This window comes from Saccostrea echinata, unplaced genomic scaffold (assembly GCF_033153115.1).
Source record: "Saccostrea echinata isolate AGI-Se365-2 ecotype Australia unplaced genomic scaffold, CSIRO_AGI_Sech_v1 ptg000054l, whole genome shotgun sequence".
Classification (NCBI taxonomy): Eukaryota; Metazoa; Mollusca; class Bivalvia; order Ostreida; family Ostreidae; genus Saccostrea; species Saccostrea echinata.
This window is the reverse complement of record NW_026889803.1, coordinates 51,681,511-51,702,690: the sequence shown is the minus strand read 5'-3', so window position 1 is coordinate 51,702,690 and position 21,180 is coordinate 51,681,511. Positions and strand designations below refer to the sequence as shown.

General features: G+C 32.6%; 2 protein-coding genes across 2 annotated transcripts; both read left to right on the top strand.

Moving 5' to 3' along the window:
• Nucleotides 1-2,106: 2,106 nt before the first annotated feature.
• LOC133172276 (uncharacterized protein C3orf38 homolog) lies at nt 2,107-8,933 on the top strand. The gene is made up of 3 exons (XM_061307133.1): nt 2,107-2,252; nt 5,192-5,370; nt 7,612-8,933. Exons 1-3 carry the CDS (start codon nt 2,126-2,128, stop codon nt 8,317-8,319), a joined length of 1,014 nt encoding a protein of 337 aa, XP_061163117.1. The 5' UTR covers nt 2,107-2,125; the 3' UTR covers nt 8,320-8,933.
• Nucleotides 8,934-12,344: 3,411 nt separating this feature from the next.
• LOC133205822 (SH3 and PX domain-containing protein 2A-like) lies at nt 12,345-16,499 on the top strand. The gene is made up of 3 exons (XM_061341706.1): nt 12,345-12,806; nt 14,946-15,043; nt 16,022-16,499. The coding sequence occupies exons 1-3, from the start codon at nt 12,569-12,571 to the stop codon at nt 16,175-16,177; spliced, it is 492 nt and encodes a 163-aa protein (XP_061197690.1). The 5' UTR covers nt 12,345-12,568; the 3' UTR covers nt 16,178-16,499.
• Nucleotides 16,500-21,180: the final 4,681 nt, after the last annotated feature.

Here is a 21,180-nt window from a genome sequence, read left to right as displayed (position 1 = left end):
AGAATGAAATTTTTTTAAATAACTTTTCAGTTTTAAGTACAGTTACGTTTAACATTCCAGTCAGTGAAAGTGAGTTTGATTTACCGTTCCAAAAGTTCATAAAAATCCTTACAAATAAAAATATATATTGCAGATTCCAGTGAACAGCTGTGAATAGAATTAATGTTCAGTCAAGCTCCTATCCTTACTCCTGCAAAAATATTTACTATATGCCAGTGGACCTCACAGTCTGATTAAAACCAGGCCCCTTTCTCCTTTCTCTTCTGAGGAGTGAAAGGAGAAAGGGGGGGGGGGGGATCAGACTGACGAGTGAAAGGAGAAGTGGGTGGTTTTAATCAGACTGTGGACCTCAAAGATCGAGAGCCAATTTTAGCGTAATACAAAAAAGAAATATCCAGTTAGTAATAATTCGTAGGTAAAAATAGTATCGAATAACTGACAACGTTCCTGAAAAAATCTTTGACGACCCAAAAAAAGGGGGGGGGGATGTCAAAATTCTAAAATCCTGCTAAATGGGAGGGAGGGGTTTCCACTTTTTTCTCAGCAAGAAAAAATTGGGGTACATTAACATAGGAAGATCTGACCCGTTACAAACCAAAAAAATAAGGGGGCTTGGTTTTCAATGAACATTTTCATATGTTAAATTAATAGCAAAAGATAATGTTTCGAAAATGGTGGGGCAGCCAGGTTTCCTAGTTGCCCCTTTCTCCCACTCATATACTACGTGTATGCTTTTAACTATATCAACAAAGTGTGTATTTTGATACGATTACATGTAAACGGTTAATCGGTCGGAACATCTTGCGGTTTAAACCGATCCCCATTGCTATAGTCCAAGATCTCCACTCCCCACCCCACCAGTAGAATTTTTAAGAAGTTTACAACCAATTAACCAGCCTGTTTTTGCCCCTTCTTTAAAAAAAAAGCATTGCTACCAGCTTGCAGTTTTTTTTTAAATTAATCTTTATGCTATTGACAGCTAGATTTGCTAGATTTTAAGATTATGCAAGGGAAAGCCGGGATCATTCAAGATATCTTTCACACATGACCGTGGTATACATACATCAATAAATACATAAAAGCAAACAAAACACAAGTATAAACGAGATGTGGTCGTGAAACACTGATGCCCCCGATGACAACTTATAGCGAAGGTTGAACTTTCTCAGACGCAAATCAAATATGTTGGTACCCAAAATAAGGTCTTGTCACAAGGATTGCATACGTAAAGTATGAAAGGCCTAGCACCCAATGTTCAAAATTAATGGCCAAGATTAAAGTTTTCCAAAAGTTGGTCAAACTCTAGGTCAAGGTCAATGGGCTATAATTGTTGGTATCCACAGTAAGGTCTTGTTACAAGGAATACACATGTGAAGTATGAAAGCCGTAGCACTAACTGTTCAAAAGTTATGGCTAAGGTTAAAGTTTTCAAAAAGTACTAGATCAAACTCCAAGGTCAAAGGGTCAAAGTTGTTGGTATCCAAAAGAAGGTACGTCTTGTCACAAGGATTACATATGTGAAGAATGAAAGCCCATGCACAAACCGTTCAAAAGTTATGGCCAAGATTAAAGTATTTAAAAGGTAGATCAAACTCCTAGGTCTAGGTCAAATGGTCGAAGTTGTTTGTATCCAAAGGAAGGTCTTATCACAAGGATTACACATGTGAAGTATGAAAGCCCCTACAGCTAGCACCAACTGTTCAAAAGTTATGGACAAGGTTAAAGCAGGGACCTATATATATCCCTGGTTAAAGTTGGGTAAAATTTTGCAAAACTGGGTCAAAATCCAAGGTCAAAAGGTCAAATATAATGGTACACAAATAAAGGACTTGTCACAAGGATTACACATGTGAAAATATGAAAGCCATAGCTCCAACCAATCAAAAGTTATGGGCAAGGTTTAAGTTTTTGTGGATAAACAGACAGCTAGACAGACGGACGGGCTGGGAAAAAACTTATATGCCCCCGAATCTTCGATTACAGGGGCATAAAAAAGAAAAAAAAAACAAATAGTGGAAACTTCAGAGAAATCGGAATCTAATTTTCTGTCCGATTTCAAGTCTTCAAATTATTTTGGCGAAATCGAAAGTAGATGTTTTCCAGCATGTACTGACGTAGATTGAAAATGCCTATTTCTGGGACTGAAAGATCAGGTTGCTTAAATCTTTTGCAGCTTTTGAAAGATTGGGAAATATTTTCACTAGCAGATACTGTTACAAAGAAGCAAATCGATACTGCAAGGAGTAAAACAGGTATTCTAAATAGGATTGTTTGAAAGAAAAAAAATCAAAAGTATTGGGTATGGTTATCAAGGGCATGAGTGCAAGCCCCTGAGTTGACTTCACGATATTTATTAACATGGACATAATTATTTTATTTGTGATTGAAAAAAATAGCTTTTTTATCAGAAACTTTTTGTCATATTTTTCCTCAGACACTTATGTCATATATAATTATGTTTTACCCCTTGGTATATTATTTTGTTTTACCTGTAAAAATCGTTTCTCATTTAAATCTACAATTAAAAATTTAAGTCTAACATTTCCAATGTTTAACTTAGCGGGGGAAAATGGAGGGTGAGATGTTGACTTGTTGATTGAGATAATATATTGGACTGTTAAATGACACTTTTTTATGTCAGACTGTAGGTAGGATTTTATGTCAGACTGTAGGTAGGATCAGTCATATCTTATTTGCACTTGTTGGTATTTGAACAGTTAGGGAATTGATTGAGTTAAATCTGTAGTATGGGTATTGTGTTAAGAAAATTTACATTGCGGATCAAAGCCAGCACAAGAAGGATTAACAAAACATTTATTGACTGCGTTCTTGGCCAAAATGCATTTTTCTGTCCCCTTGAACCAAACTGTTTGCCAGTTTTGTTTAATGGCCTCAGGCAAACAGTTTAGTTTTTGGATCTGATAAAAATGCATGTGAATTAATGTATAATTAATAACACTGTTAGGTTAATTTTTTTTTTAAAAAAATATTACACGGTGCCCATGATATTTTCATCCACTTTGGCAGATCAAAATCAGTTGAACTAAAAAAAGAATTGCTCATAAGAATAAAAATGAAGTTGATAAATTAAATATAACAATATATATATACCCTTATACATATGACCAGGGACATATGTATAGCATATATAGGTCCATTGTATGGCCAGCCTGAATAAATTCTCTTATTAAATAAAATTAGGCTGTGTTATAGTTACACATTAGATATTTAATTTTAATTGATTATTAGTAGATACACTAATGATTTTTAATTCAGGAGGAGGAGAGCCCAGAGTGAATAAAAATTGTGAGTGTAATTACCAATAGCTAATTGTGTAAATGACTTATCAGAGGACAAATGAGAAAAGCAAGTAGATCATATGTTGATACTTAGTAGTTCCTTCCATTGCGTCAAGCCACGGTCCTGAGTCTGCATATATAGCACCAAATTACCAATCAGTGCTATGTTGAGTGGGGTATGACTCCTGTCCATTCAGGAAGAGATGAAAACAATTGATTGAGGTCTCCAGTTCTCCATCTGAATGGATTGTATTTTACGATGATGCTGCCCTACTACTGCATATTGATGATATCAAATAATCTGAATAATCAGTCAGTGTGTAATTGATGGGTACATATGTGAAGATATGTTTTCAGAATGTTGAATCATAGAGGGCGTGACTTTTTGTCAGCAGGTTAAGCCATCATAGACTATTTTTTTGAGGCCGTCAATTCAACTCAGAAAAAAAGTTCATCCACTGAGATAGGTTTCTTTAATTTTTAAATTTTTTTTTTTTTTAGGGGGGGGGGGGGGGGGGAGGATGTCAATTGAATACATTGTCATTGAAATTTTCAATACAGCTTTCGATGTCTAGAAACCATGAAATGATAACGGTCAAATTTCTCATATTTTAATGAAAGTTACAGCAATACTGGAAGTAAAAACCAGGATCTTTTGAGTGAAATTACTGTTTGGGGACAGGAAAGCAGAAGAGAACATGTGAACTGATTAAGGATATGCAGAGTAAAAATACAGAAAATGCGAATATCGACAGAGTCAGGCAAATGTTAGTGTTCTTGAAAATGAAAATGTTGACTTAAAACATCAGCCAACGTCTGGAAATTAACATCATTTGTTAATTAGTCATGATCTTTACAAAGTATGGCTTTATGCCAAAAAGTGGGTGTGACTTTAAAAAACTGTAAGCATGATTCTTCTGGTAAATACACCACAGCAACATCAAAGTAAATCTTAATTTACCACCAGTCCTATGGTACAAATTTATTAATTTACTTCTGGTAACTTTTGATAAAAAAAAAAAAAAAAAAAAGGTTTGGCATTGCAGATAAAACATAATTCAATAGGAGTTTCAGAATTTAGATATTTTTTCACAGAAATATTAATTATAAATTTCTTTTGCAATATATGACCTACATGTACGTCCATGTATGTTAAATACAAATATATTTTGGGACTGTTTACCATGGAAATCTCGACAACAAATTTTCCTTTAGTAACCGGTCAAAATTTTTATTTGGATGGACCAAAAAAATTATGTAATATTCTAACATTATCTCACTAAACATAAAAAATATTCCTTTATATATATATATTCTCAGGAAGGCAGGCAAGTACATGTAATATTACTTGCAACAAACATATATTTTATAGAACTGTACATCATAGAATGTGTTTGTAAAATAAATACATTTAGATATGGATCATGGATAGTTGAGGTAATTCTTTTTATTTTCGTACTATTCATAGGAAGCATATAAAAAATAATATACTTTTTCTTTTCTTTGGTAGAGTACTATGTAAAATCCAAGAAGTATCCAGGGTCCCATCTTACAAAAGAACTTACGACTAAGACCAAAACTTTAGATGACTGTAAAATTGTTTCAGATCTATCATTTTATTAAAAATTGTTTGCATAAATATATTTTTCAGAATTCTTTTATAAAATAGTAATATCATTTTTCAAATTATTGTAGAGAAGATATTTATTCGCAAAATTATATCTTGCTCTTATAGTCATAAGTTCTTTTGTGAAACGGGCCCCAGTATTGTATGTTGTTCTATGTTCTCTTCAGACTTCTATGAATAAGACTTGAATTTATAGTTACCAGACCCCAAGACAAACCAGGAAAACCCCTTTACGTGTATGTTAATTCTTCACCTTTTTTTGTAGAGGCTGTCAAAGCTATTATATCTTTCTCCACGTCTGCAGAGGAGCTTCTAAATAGACAAAAAATCACCAGAGATGTGCTCTTTAAGCATTTGGTGACAAACAATATCAACCCTTCAGTCAATATAAGAAAACCAGAACTTATTGCTGAGGTACTGAAGCTGTGGAGAAAAGATTTACAGGTATGTCTGTATGGGATTCCAGTGTTCTTTATGCTTACTACTCTTGAAAAAGTAGAGAGTGGGACAAATTACAGATGTTATATAGTATGTTTTATGAAAAAAATCTTTCAAATGAATAACTGTATTGTAGTTGTTTTAAAACTATATTACAAGAGCTTATGCTAGGCAATAGATGCCAATCATAAAGAGTATAATTACATCGTCCATGTATAAAAACACACATAGCAAGTAGAGCAGGAATGATAATGATTTAAAATTGCAATATTATACAGTTGAACTTCAGTATCTCAAACATCAATATCTCATATACCCCATGGATTTGTCACAGTCATTTGGAAGTCTCAACCACTTTTCCTATATATGTGTTTTATCCTGAATATTGATCAGATAGCTCAAAGTTTTTTCTTTGTCCTGTTGAGTTTGAGATAAAGAGGTATGACTGTACATGTCACAATAAAGGGGTAACTCTGTTAATGTAGTGTATACTGTATACAGGAAAATTTTCACCCCCATTTTATTTCGCCCCTTTCACCCTTGTTACAAATGGGCAAATTTAAAACGGATTGAATTCAAAGTAAACAGCATATTTTTTTTAACTAAAAACTCTGCCTGAACAAATTTGAAACAGGGTGCAAGAAACTGAAAGTGTGAAAGGGCAAAAATAATACAGGGTGAAAATAACCCTGTATACAGTATTTGTGCCAAAATTTACAAACATTTAACCAAGAAAACCCATTTCATCCCTTATTTTAAAGGAATGACATAGAAAAGATCTGGTGTAATTCTACATTATGAAAAATTATCTACATGTAAATAAAGGATGATGTGACATATGGCCCCCGGTAAATTGACAAAAAATTAAATATCTAAATTTTACTCTAATTTTTGCATGCACTTAATCACTGATATGTATACCCTCATAAAATACAACTTTTACCGAAAATAGAAACATAATTTGGAAGATATTTTGAGTAGGGGTATCATGTTTACATCCAATTCCCATTGAACTTTGGCCCTGCCCCACTCTTTGAAGCCCTTAAAATATAAGAGCGCAAGTAGGTACATTTTTCTCCTTTGGCTGGTCACTGTCTTTTATTGAAATCTACCTAAACGTGAAAGGAGAAAAATGTACCTAACTGTGCTCGCATGTTGTTTTAAAAAAAATGTAAAATCTAGCTGGCCTTTCCCATTATCAACAGATCGACGAAACTATTTTTTCTGACATAAGAATAAATTCATATGCTAATCACGGCACTGGCGATACTTTCTAACTGACCAATCAGCTAAATGAGTTGCATAACTAGTGAGTACCACAAAAATGATGAAGGACATTTTATGCTTGGAAAAAAGATTGTTTTTTTAACCTGCTTTCCGATAAACATTTTTATGCATTTGAGTCACAGATTAGACACATTTACAAACAATTGATTTATAAATATACATACTATAGTTAAAAGTTTTGTAAAGCGTTCGGTGGGCAATTCGCTAGGTCTGCACGTATTCCCGAGAATCAGTGAATAGAAGTTTCATGTGCATTTCTTGACTCCTAAACGGTAAACACTGTGGTTCCATGCGTATTATTATGTATAAACATGATAAATAGCCTTGGTTGACCATTCAAAGTTTGAAATGTAGTAGAGATATTGTGTAAATTGACCTAAACCACGTGCCCATGATAAAATGTAAACATGTAGTAAACCAGCATGTTTTGTTGTTCTGTCATCGGATTGGACAATTGTTCTCGGTAAGCGACCATGTGTGAAATAACAATAGCCATATAAGGTAGATTCCTCAAACATGCATACCCGTCTATTGTACTAAGACCCACCTATTCTCTTTTCATAAAAGAACGTATTGTCACAAACCAGGCCAAATTTTGCTGTCATAGGGTAAAAAAAAACGTAGATAATGCAGTAATCCTTATAATTAAAATTTGTAGGAACTATTGAAACTATTTAAAAGGCGTTGTATTTATTCACTCCTGTATGAAAACTATCAAAATCGTTGTAGATTAAATATAATTCGTCGTAGAAAAAGGGGCCCCAGATAGCAGTTATGTCACATCATCCTTTATATGCTTGGGATTGAATGAATTGAACAGCCTCATCATATTTTTACATACTTAACCAGTATAGTTGTATCAATGTTCATTTTGTAATATGATGTTATATATGATATAGTGTTAAGTATGAATTATAAAAAAGACATTTCTTATTCTTTCCTTGAATTAAATTTTTACAGGTTCAGACATATGCTCCACAATCTTCCCTTCTACCAACCCAGTCTTCCAGTGTTCAACCCGGTACTAGTCAAGTTCTCAATGCAGTGAAGATTGAATCACATGCAAACACCACATACAGCCCTACAATTAATTATGTCGTACACAACCAGTATAATATGGTGAACGTCAACAGCTCCAGCAGTGCTGGTCCACCAGCTCAGTCTAATCATGAACTTCAGACTCTGGGAGAAACATTTGCCCGCTGGTTCTTTGACGCATTGAACTCTCATAACCCTAGTAGAGGGGTACCTGTTCAGGATTTTGGTCCCCAGCATTTCCTTGATGATGCAGAGCTTTTCCTTCTCAAGCTTGGGGCTGTGGAGAACAGGGAAAAGTGTTCTGGCCACCAGGCTGTGTCTGACCGATTCTTGGGATTTGTAAAGGGAGAGAATTTACTGTTTAATCCTAATTGTGAACATGGTGGTATAATGGTGGATACTAATCCACATGGATTAGTAGTGGTGCTTGTATGTGGAACTATCCATAGAGAAAACCAGTGCCTTGGTATATTTGAACAAATGTTTGGACTGATTAAAGATCCACGCTTTGACAATAATTATAAGATCAAGATTTCAAAGATGAAACTCAGTGCTACCACAGTGTCACAACAACCAAAGCTAACAGACAAATCACCTGAGGAAATTCAAGACTTAGCTGCTGTGCATTAGCTCTATTCTCTGAGCATTTACAATCTTGTCCCTTGATATTACCAATTTTGATACCCTATCCATAGTTTGTGATTGCTGTGCTTCATGTATATGCATTTAAAAGAAAGAGAGATTCTAAACAAAAAAAGTATAGTGATTGAAGTAGAATTGTTGCAATTTAGAAAATAATTGACACATAGAGAAATACTGCATTTTGCAGGTAGGAGAAGTCAAAGGAATGCTGGCCAAAATACATGTATACATACATGTCCCATTGTCGAAGAGAGTTAAATGTTATTTTAATTATTCAGTTTTTGTCATATTATTTATTGACAATTATTAATTTTGCTATTTTATTGAAACATTTATAGAAACATGAATCTGTTATTTTAGGGACATGTATGATTAAACAAATAATTCAAGAAATATATGCTGTAACCTTTTAACTACAGTGCTATGACAATGGCGACATTTCTGCTATGTAGATTAATGATCAAATTACAGTCAAACCTCATTATCTTGAACTCAGTGGGACCAAGAATGACAAAATGCTTTGAAATATCTGAAAGTTCTAGATATTGTGACAAAATTACATAAATAAAAAGTGATTGGGACTCCCAACTCATTTCATCATATCCGTGGTGTTTGAAATATAGATATTCGAGATACTGAAGTTCATATTGTTTAAGATTTAGAAGCAAGACATTCAGTTTGTCATCAATGTTTTTTTTTTCAACTTGTATTCTGTAATTTTATCGCATTTTTTCTGACCATTTTAAACCAAACATGACATCAAACAACTTACCGTGTAGAAACATCTTCCTCTCCCCAATTACTTATCTGCAATTTATCACCTTGCATTGTGAGTTGTCCATATTTAAAAAAAAATTGCTTTTTTTAAATGCAGCAGCAGTTTTTCACCATTTTTGATGTGTATGATCATTTATGAATAATTTTTATTTAACATAATGCCAGCTACCATTGGACCTGAGAGATGGGTCCATTGATCATTCAATCTACGTATGTCTTATTTTTACTCCTGGGGATCTAGCAGGCAAACTGTTTGTGTGACTTTTAGCTCTTCTGGTCAGAGACCAGAAGAGCTTTTGCAATAGTAAGGTGTCCATCTGTCTTACTGTCTGTTGTCTGTAAACAATTTTTCAAAATGCTACTCCTCCCCCAGTTTTTTGTTCGATTTCAATATAGCTTGGCACACAAGTAGACTATATAATTCTGTATATCAGGTTTTTGATTTCAATGAAAAGTGTTGTCATGGTTACTAAAAATAGATCTTTCAAAACACTACTTCTTCTACAGTTTGTCCCATTTTAACATAACTTGGTACACAAGTAAACTACACTAAGTTGCATAATTCTATTTCGGCTTTTGATTTGGAGGAAAAGTGCTGCCATGGTTAGTAAAAATAGAAATTTCTGTGAAATTCTTTCAAAGTGCCACTCTTCCTACATTTTCAGTCCAATTTCAATATAACATGGTACACAAGTAGACTACACTATAATATATAATTCTATTTTTCATTTTTTTATTTCAGTGAACAGTGTTGCCATGATTACTAAAAACAGAAATTTCTGTGAATTTTTTTTAAAATGCTACTCCTCCTACAATTTTAGTTCAATTTCAATATAACTTGGTACACAAGTAGACTACATTAAGATACATAATTCTATTTATTGAATTTTGATTTCAATGAACAGTGTTGCCATGGTTACTGTAAATAGAAATTCTTTTATAATGCTACTCCTCCTACAGTTTCAGTCCGATTTCTGAATAATTTGGACACAAGTAGACTACATTAAGATACATAATTCTGTGAATTGGTTTTGACGTTGAACTGTTGCCATGGTTACTAAAAATAAAATTTTTTGGGAAATTCTTTCAAAATGCTAGTCCTCCTACAGTTTCAGTCCGATTTCAATATAACTTGGTACTACTTTTGTTAAGTAAAAAAACAGTAGAGCTACAGTCTCATCAGAGACCTCTTGTTATGAGCATTTATAGTAACTATGAAGTTCATGACATCTGGTTTCAGGAGAAACTTGTCATAAAATGAAAACACATGTACAATTCGCAATTTCACAATACAATGCCCTGTACAATTTACAATTTCACAATACAATGTCATGTACATCTACCAATTGAAATGATCAACAAGCCCTTAACTTGATTGTGAAATGAAATATGGAGATAATGAAGAGTATTTAAGCTCAAAAGTCCATTTAAACAATACAAATCAGGAACAGAGCAAACACAGACCTCTAAAACATCAGAGATGGGATTAGGTGCCATGGAAAAGTGAGCATCCCCTGCCGATCGGTCACACCCACCGTGTGCTCCTTGTCATGATCGGGGAAAACGGGAAAAATCCGTAGACAATTCAGTGTGTAAATAATGGCTGAACAATTAGCATGAAAAATGTCAGTCAGCATTTGACTTAATGATAGATTGTATTTGCTGACAAAATCATCGTATCGACCATAGAACTTGCGAAATGATGACTTTTAAAGAGACTGTTGATATTCTTGTTCATGTTTCCTTGCTCTATGGTTCATTGCAGATCGTATTAATGCTACATCAGAGACAAAAAAAGAATTATTCGTCGTATAGCGGATTTCTTAAGAGGTGTAAAAATTTGGCTTTTTGGCTTACTCAAAGAGATATGTCCAATACCTTTGGCGGACACGGGGTTCCAAAACGTGCAAAAGAGAGGATGTCCATTTTCCAGATGCGTCTTCTGTACCTTTAGTCGATTTACGCAAGAGTTTGAATAAAAGAAATGATAAAAGATACATGTATGTTTAACAACAGACTGATATTTTTTTCCCATTCAGATTGAGTAATTATATTCGCAAGCTTAAGGGTGAAAATTTAGCTACTGTATTTAAATTTTAGCGGGCTACTACAAATCGTTAAAATAAGCCAAAGTTAGCTCTACTACAATGTATATTGAAAATACATCAAATCTTTAAGAATCTTTGACTGATGGTCATCTAAGTAGGTAAAATGTTTGCATGGTTATAATGGTCTCCTACCTAACTTGCTACAACAACTGTGAAATTTATTTCCACAGGATCAAAGTTTCAAGTATTGGCTTTAGATGGTCATATACTGAAAATATATTACAAGTCTTGAAAAATTTCTTCTATCATGACCATCTAACATGAGCACTATTTGCTTGATTACGATGAGCAGCTAGACCTCTACTAAAAATTATCAAATTCATACTAGTGTTTCCTGGCTACAGTAATAATACCCGCAAGGAGTGGCTAATTATAAGTTGTCGCATATTTAGTGAAAAAGAAACATTTTAGTGTACTTTTAAGGTACAGTTCCTGGTCATAAGTGAGTCATAATTTTATTTTTCCACTATATATTTCATTGAAAAATGCATTTTTCAAAAATATTATTACAGTGATATTTGTTGCTCATTTTTTATGACTAAAACACCATAAAGTCTAAAATTCTTTGCACTTTGTGCACATCATTTCAAAATAATTTTATCTGTAGGTATTGCGCACAAATCAAATGCGACATAAAAATTTTAAGACTCAAATTTTTTTACAAATCAGTAATTTGAGGTTAGAAATTTTTGTATTAATGATTTCATAAATTATTCTCAATGATTGGAATATCATTTTGTTTAACATTTTAAGACAAGAAAAATTGCACAATTTTACATGATTCAGTGAAAAAATCATGGAAATTGGGCTAAAATTGGCCTCAGAAGAAGTTTTTATGAAAATTGGGCTTATATTGTGAAAATGTTGAATTGATCTGTCACATTTCAATTCAGTCTGTTTTGTAACTACTGTTAAAGAAAGAGTTAGGCTTATTATCTGCTTGATAAGTCATACAAGTTTTCAAACTCTTTCACCTTCTTATCCGAGAGATGTTCATCAATCGTTCTACAAGAATATGATGGTTAAATCAAAGTCCAAACATGGCAGCGTTGTGCCTCATTGACAATATGCGATTTTACACACGGACATGGCCATAGTAACTGCTGACAGTTGGTTGTAATAACATCACAAGATAATTCAACTTTGTACTTATTGTCTCGCATGTTTTCAAATGTTTATTCATGTGTAGATAATGTAAATATCACCAATCTAGAACGCCAGTGCAGATTTCAGGTGTGTCGAGGAAGTAGTTTCTTTTTTTTTAATATCGCCTAAATAGATCAAAAATGATCTTGCTGTCACCTGTTCATATCATCGAAGGCTTTAGGAACTAATTTAAGGAGTATGTCAGTATGGAGGAAGATTTTACCACGTGTAACAATCTCTTTGTGACGTCAGTTGTTGTGTCTGGGTTTGTGGAAATCTCGGGTCCTTCTGGAAAGGAGTATATTTTTGTAATTGACGTCACATGGTCGGACAATCGAACTTCAAGTGTGAAAAGGACCTACAGAGATTTTTTGAATTTTCGATCGAATTTGGTGAATGCAGTCAAGCATGTGAAATATGAGGTCACCATACCTGCCTTACAAGGTAATACACACATTATCTGTCTAACTTGATAACACCTATCTATTTATATAATTGATATATAATATGTCAATATGCCATATATATTCAGTAATGCATTTGGTGGATGTTCACATGAATAAATATAGAATCGAAAATTTCAATAAAAAAGAAAGGAGATGGGTGAACATGACGAGCGATAAGCCTATAGTGTGACAAACATGGTGATGAAAAATTAAATTTCAATTATATCAAAATTTTCCTTGATATTTCGTCTAACATTGAAATATACTTTATGTAAAATCTCTGCAATTTGCAAAAATCCCTCAAAGATTGAAATCAATTGCCTGTGAAATATTAGACACACACTAAAGCGGGCAAAAAGAGTCATTTTCTCATACTATAACACTATTTTTCGATATGAGTGGGTCGTCGCTCCACCTTTTTGAAAGTTAATCCTCAAAGTTTGCATAAAAATTCACATTTTTTGGTTACCAAAAATATATAGCAATTCATGACCCGATATACCTTAAAAATATACTTTTATGACATAAAATTCGCATCTTTTCGAGAAATACCATTAAGTCAAGGGTCATATCACAAACATGATTTAAATGCCACTAGTCGTCAGGACTTGTGTAGGCTAGTGCTTAGCGTGCTAGTCTCGAAAGAAAATGATACTCAGGATTTTTATTGCTTAGGGTTCGAACCTCACGAATACCACATTAATTTTTTTAATAAAAGAATAAATTTTGTTGAGAAAATTTTCCTCAGAAAAGTTTTGTTTATTACAATTTCATAAATTTCAATAATGAGAACTTTACTCTAAATATCAAATTCACAAACTGAACATGATTTTTATATTTCTGAAGCTATAGGCTTTCTGCACGCTATGTTCGCCCATTTCCGTTGTTAAAAAGTATATATGTTTTGAAAAAAGGATAATTTTCTTTTTTCTTTCTTCCATTATTTCGAATATAGTTTGACTTAGCAATGAAAAAAATATTATTTGGCTTCAAATTCTTCTCTCATTGTAATGGAATAATTCATCACTATACATGCAAATCAAATTGGAAATTTTTGTTTCATCAGTTTCATTTTATGTTAATCAAATAGTAAAAATACTTTTAATTTGAAATCGATATGGATATAATCGATGGAATTACTGTCCAGCAATAAATCTGAAACTCTATCTAATATGAATCATAACTTGCCAATCCTAAAGAATCTCAGAATTTTTGCTGAAGTCCTTTTGATAACTCTTATGAAAAAGTTCTTACGAAATGCATCCAAAACATGAAACAAAACCATTCTGATGAAGAATTTAGATGGTAAATTATTATATGAAGTAATGAATACACGTATTCTGATTGTATCAGTTTCAAAAAAAAAAAATATAAATGAATTGTTATGCCAACATGCCCTCCAATTCAGATTTCTTCTGTGATTAAGTGAGTACAAGGAAGAGGATAATTACAACGCTCTGGTTCGAACACATTGATAAAGATTAAAATGTTCATTCACTAAATCAGTGCTAGGTAATTAACATAAGAATTATGGCAATCTTTTGACATATCTCGTGAGATTAAGCTCTTCTTTCATACTATTTATCACTGTGTAGTTCATTCAAGCTTTGATGATTACTTTTCTATCTAATACTTTACTGGCTGCTGGCGGACAGTACTCGGGCACTTTTCTTTTTCCCCTTTTCTAAAAATTGTCACAAACTCTTGATTCAAACATTTTCTTCTATTATAATTATTTAAAAAAAACAAACAAACATTTATTCTGCATATGTTCTCTGTTAACGCCGATTGCACATGCATATAATTGGATCATATAGATGAAAAAGAAACAAATTAAAATTGAATAAGGATGTTTGCTTCACAAAATATCTTAGCTGGAGGAGATAGGACACAAGACTAAAATATAATATTTGACATCGATGTGAAAATGTGTTATCAGAGCTCACATGGCATAAAGTAACTGAATTTTACTTCTAATCTTTTTTTTTTTTTTTTTTACAGTTCATAGTTTTTGTTTAATTCTGTGGATGTTTAAAGTGTTTTTGTTTTAAATTGCGAATTTTTGTGGACGATCAAAAGAATTAATACTGTCCAAAATTTGGATCAAGCCTGTATATATATACATATGTCTTTCTAGGCTACAGAATATTTCGCCGATACGATAGGAAACTGGCGGAAGAGCGAGAAGAAGAACTACAAAAATTTGTGTCCTTCATTCTAAAAGGAGATGCAAGGGTAATACTTAATATAGCCACACTCACTATACATACACACAGTCGCATTAGCCTGTAGAGAAAAAAATTACCAAAAACGCTGGGTGGATATTTAGAAAGAAAACAAAATTCTTCTCGTCTTTAGCTTATGAAAAAATATTCATAATGTTTGTTATCTGTACAAGAACTATATTTTTTAAACTGTATCTGCACAAGAATTATGCAAGGATTATCAGTTACAGCAAAATCAGACCGTGAAAAATATATATATATTTCTTTTTATTCCAAACTCTCTGATTGACTCAATCGTGATTACATGATCAAGTATATAACAGCATATAGACTTGTGTTACTATTAAAAGATTCTGAAATGCATAAAGACTTGATGTTTCTAAAAATGGAAATAATCTTCTATAAACCAACAATAGTGCTGATTTCACAATAGGTAATACAGTGTATGACTTGATGTTTCTGAAAAAAAAAAATACTTCAACTCCTAATTATAACTGTGATGTTCTGTAATAAATGGTAAGACGTAACAATGCCTTGAATAAGGATCTACTTTATATTAAAACATATTAGATATGCTTTTTTTTAAATTGATACAAACCATAATAAAACAAATGCAGCCTTTTAAATTAGTTAATTCCCTAAATTACACTATTCAATATAAAGGAAAGACAATTACATTAAACAGCTTAATTTATTTTATCTCTAGTCCCCAAGTGTTGAAAAAGACAAGAGAGAAAACTTGTTCCCATTATTTTCAGATTTTGTTTTGTCAATCTCTTTGAAAAATAATATAACAAATGAAGCCCTTTAATTCGGTCAATCCATAGATATATCGACTTCATAGAAAAGCATATCAACCTCCCACTTCGTCCTCGGTCGATATGCTTTTCTATATATATCTATATATCTATGGATCGACCTTATGAAAGGGCTATATTCATATATGATGCAGCACCAAATTAAATCGGACATTTCTATTCCTTTATAGTTACGACATTTAGCGACTGTTGCGGACTTTTTTGAACCTCAGCCTACAGATCCAGTTCCATATCGAGCCCCACCAGATGGCACCAGTTGTGACTCGGATTCGGAAGACCCATTCGCAGAGAACATCTTTGACAGGAAATGGATGAAACACAAGTGAATCATGGAGACTTGAAGGACTTCTCTTTTAACATTATGAACAATTTTACAAATTATATCCGGTTTTTGCAAGAAGTGAATCACTTGACTAAGTAACAGATGCTTTGCTAATACAATAATAAGGCCTTTTGAGATACAAAACTGAAAACATAGTCAGGCTTGAAAAGCAAACTGTGAAGCTATTTAACGCGCAGTCATTTTCATTTCTTAAGAGATTTTTTTGTATGTCAAAAGTATCTATCAATGTTAAGAAAATATACACTGTATCAAATACTCGTACATTCACCAGTTGTATACTTACTTTTTAAAGCATTTACACCTTATTAACTTTTTTCATCTTTTTTTTCCCCTTTGGTTTTGTTTTCCAAAAACAGTCAATAGTCATGTATACAGCTCGAAAAACTTTAAACCTAATATGCTTTGAGAACAAACTATATAGTTTACATGTATTCATCTTGGAAAAATGTTTTGCCTCTAAAAGAGACGCAAACAGAAAATTTGATAAATTTTGCAATTTCATAATAATTTTTACGTTCATAATTGATATTTTACCTTCTTAGTAAAAAGATTGAAAACTTTTTTTTTTAACCAAAGAAATTTTTTAAAATTGATTTTTATTGATTAAAAGCAAAGGGGGATTACTCTTCAAGGACAGGACAAGGTCATAAATAAGGGCACGTTCAGCTGTTACATACACCTACTAAAACATGAAAATTATGTCTAAATATACTAAGCATACAGTCGATACATATATACATGTTATGCATTCAATTTCATTGAATCGGAGGCTATCATGGGTCCTATACCTTAAGTGCGACTAAGTATGGTTTGAATTAAGTTTTCACAGAACTTTTTTTTTTCAAGTAAGTACCATACATGTCTTTCACAAATCTTGTTTTTGGTGGTTGGTATGCTGTGACCTGATATCGCATTTACTTGTATCAGAATGTTTTAAAGTTTAAATCAACTTAGACCCATAGCTCCCTTTAGCTTTCTATGAAGGAAGTTCTTCAAAATCATATGTCAGTTTTAAATATTTTTAGTCAAAATGAATTTGAATTACCACACCGGTACCTGTACTGGGATTCCTAAACTTCATTAAAATCCTTACAAATAAAGATACTTAGCAGGTTCCAGTAAATGTTCTACCAAATTTAAACCTCTTTCTTTACTCCTCACAAAATTATTTACAGATAGAAAGAAGATTGTTCAGGAGTACAGTACAACAGTATTTTCGAGAAATGGTGTAAATAAGATGTTTATGCCTAAAACTCGAAGGAACTTTTAGAAAATTTGAAATCACAGAATTTTACCAAAATCAGTAACATCAAAGCTTACGACTTTTCAACACGCCTTACAAGAATTCTTACAAACAAAGATACATAGCGGGTTACAGTAAATGTTCTACGAAGCCTATTTCTTTACTCCTCACTAAATTATTTACAGCAGTGAAGGAGAAACTTCAAGAGTATTGTACAACAGTATATTGGAGAAGTGGTTTAAATTAAATGTGGATTCCTAAACACTCCAAGGAACATATTAAAGAAAATTTGAAATAACAAAAAATTACCAAAATCAGTAACATCTTTTACAACTATTCCCAACGATAAATTAAAGTCCAGGCTTTTTGACATCATAGACAACTACTTTTTCAATAAAAATGGAACTCGTAAATATACTTACCTTGTCATAGGCCATTCGCAAAATTCTTTTGTTAAAAACATTCAGATTGTACGCACGACTACTCTGAAGTTGTATTACAATCTGATTGACAATATCTATGCCGTTTTCGGAGATCAGGTCTTCCAAAAACTGTTGGAATTCCCATGGGTTCAAATTGCGCCTCGATATAAGCAGACGTATTTTGTATTCATATGAAGCAGAATGTATTCAGAAACTTCTACATAAGAAGAAAACACTTGCTGTGGCCTTCAACTCGATATTTAGATATATCGACGACGTATTATCAATTAACAATATATAAGTTACTTCCATTCATATGTCGATTCAATATATCCCAGTGAACTTGAAATAGAAGACACCACAGAGTCTGAAACATCTGCTTCATATTTGTATATTTTAGTAGGAAAAGACGTTAATGGAAACTTAATAACAAAACTTGATGATAAGCGTGATGATTTCAACTTTTGACTCGTCAACTTCCCTTACTTATGTAGCAATATTCCCTTATCACCTGCATATGGAGTTTATGTCTCCCAGTTGATTCAATACGCATGCTTACGCTTAATTTTTGAAAAAGTTGCAAGCTATTAACCAACATGTTGACGAAAGAAGAATATCAACAGTCTTTTTAAAGTCATCATTTGGCAACTTCTATTGTCGATACAATGACTTTGCCAGCAAATACAATCTATCATTAAGACGAATGCTGACTGACGTTTTTCCTACTAATTGTTAAATCACTATTTAAACACTGAATTTTCTACGGATTTTTCCGTTTGCCCGGTCATGAAAATGAGTACACAGGGGATGCTTACTCCTCCATGGCACCTGATCCCACCTCTGATTTTTTTTAGAGGTTCGTGTTTGCTCTGCTCCCGGTTTGAATTGTTTGAATGGACTTTTGAGCTTGAATACTGTTCGTTAACTCCACATATTTCCTAGTCACAGAAGTGTAGAAACTAGATCGAGAAAATATCTTGTTTTGAGAGGAAGATACTGAAAGCTCTTAGTAAAGCGTATGCTTGTTAAGTATTTCTTACAAAACGATTTGTATTTTTCGTAAAATTTAATGCTATTTGTAATAGCACCCTGTCATAACTCAAAGAACACAAGAGAGGTTTTTCTTCCAAAACGTAATAATAGTTGTACAATTTAAATGCTGGAAAATAGTCTTGATCAAAAGCTGCTGAAATCATTTGGGGTTCGACCCACTCTCAAACAATACCAACAGCTTGAAACATATGTGGAATGTAAGAAAGGGAGCTATACTATGTACTGGAAAATAAAGTATCATCCATATATAGAGCAAAAACTTTTTAACGTGAAATGATTTTGTGAACTAATTAAATGAACATTTTGAAAATAAATATATTGTTTTTATACTTGACAATGGCGCAATGCAAAACATATGATAAATTATGCAATTTTCTTAATTTTTTTATATTCATAATTGATAATTAACTTTGTCGTTCTTTTTTTAATTATCAATTTTTGCACGAAAAACAGCTTAAATACAATAAAGCATGTTATAAAATATGTCCTCTTAGAGATTTATTTTGGAATTAGCACCGTTTTAGCCAGAGTGTCGTTCACATATCTTTTAATTTATAAGTTGTTGCATGTGTTGAGTAAGGCTTGATCTTTTTTTTATTTGTCCTCAGATGTTTTTTGTGTTTGAAGCAGGACTGTTCCTGGGTAACGACAGTGTAAAAAAGCTACATATCGTCTGAGAAACTCTCCCGTGCTTTTTGAGTTATGGCATGAAGCTAAATAAGACATAGGAATCGGTTTCATAAGTTGAATCTAATTTCAGAGGTGTTGTGTACTAATATATAAGTTGCATTCAAGTTTGTTTGACTAATTATTAATATTTAAAAATAAAATGTGAATGTTCTGAAAAGAAACTCGTCAAATTTAATATCTATTCAAAATAACAGTTAAATAAATTTATAAAAATAAATGAAAGTACAATGTCATTGTGGTATATTAGAATAAGCAAAAATATATTTCTTTTTATGTTCACACGACGTATCATGTCGTTCACACGTCTAGATAGTTTTTCTGTACTTCTTTTAACGATAGTGCACTAAACTAATTAACAAAAGTATGGGTATTGGTAGTTGATTTTAGAATCTGCATTAAAAAAAGATCAGAAAAAATGAATCACATGATACAATACTATGTTTTTCGATCAAGATAAGTTGAGCAAACGAGATAATAAAACTTGTGATTGAGATAATAAGTCGTGCGAACGAGATTTATTTAATTAATTTATTCAAATAACATTTGAATGTCCTAAACATAGCACTAGAGTACATTGACAATATTGAACCCTAAATATGCATTAGAGGGGATAAGAATACAATAATGCAATTTACTCTCTTGAGCTGTTTAACCATGGAAAAGATATATACAGATACATTTTTATTAAACAATTAATACATTCTAAATTGTTGAGCAAGTTTAATGCAGAAAAGAAAAAAATCGATGCTGTTTGTAGAAATCAAAGAACAATTTGAAATTGAAAAAAAAAATCATAATCCAAATCTTGCGAAAACTAAAATTCCAATTTACAGCTGTCATATCTCTATATCATTTCTAAGTAAAAATTCAGATGCTGCTTTAAGAGTTGGACTCAGACAGCCGAAGTATCATAGAAGATGTAATGTTCAAACAGAGAACGTTAATATTTTCCATTCTGCTATAATTTCGCAAGGCAGCACACCGGGTGGGCAGTTTGTCTCATTAAGACGGTTTTCACAATATTTGTTCTTTTTACTGGCATCCTATGTGTGTATGGTATTGGAAAGAGTATAAAACACCCCATTGTTTGACTGCAAAGTAATAATGTTTGCCGCTGTTACAGTTGTTTACAATATGATACATGTATGGAAATGGGGAACTTCTTATATCAGCTATAATTCGTAATGATATTATACAGGATGGTTAGCATTTTTATTTTTGTTTTTATTTTCTTTTTGACGTGATAATACGCTTTTATTGGACAAGGCATAAATAAGTTTATCCCAAAATAACACGTCATCTGTCTTCAAGTACGTTAGAATTTTCATGCATTTGTTCAGATCGTTATCTATTTCCGACCAAGTAATGTCTCCTAATAGAATAAGGATCAAGTGCTTTTTTCTTTCGAGTAGAGTCTGATGAAATGCTGTTCTAAACTCCATTAAACACCATTCACTGCTCAGGAAGTGGTCGGAGATTACGAGTATTGTGTGCCTACTGCTCTCCACACTATTAATAATATTTGTAGCAATTGGGACTCCCACTCCGAAGTCTCGATGGTGAAGACAAAGGCTAAAG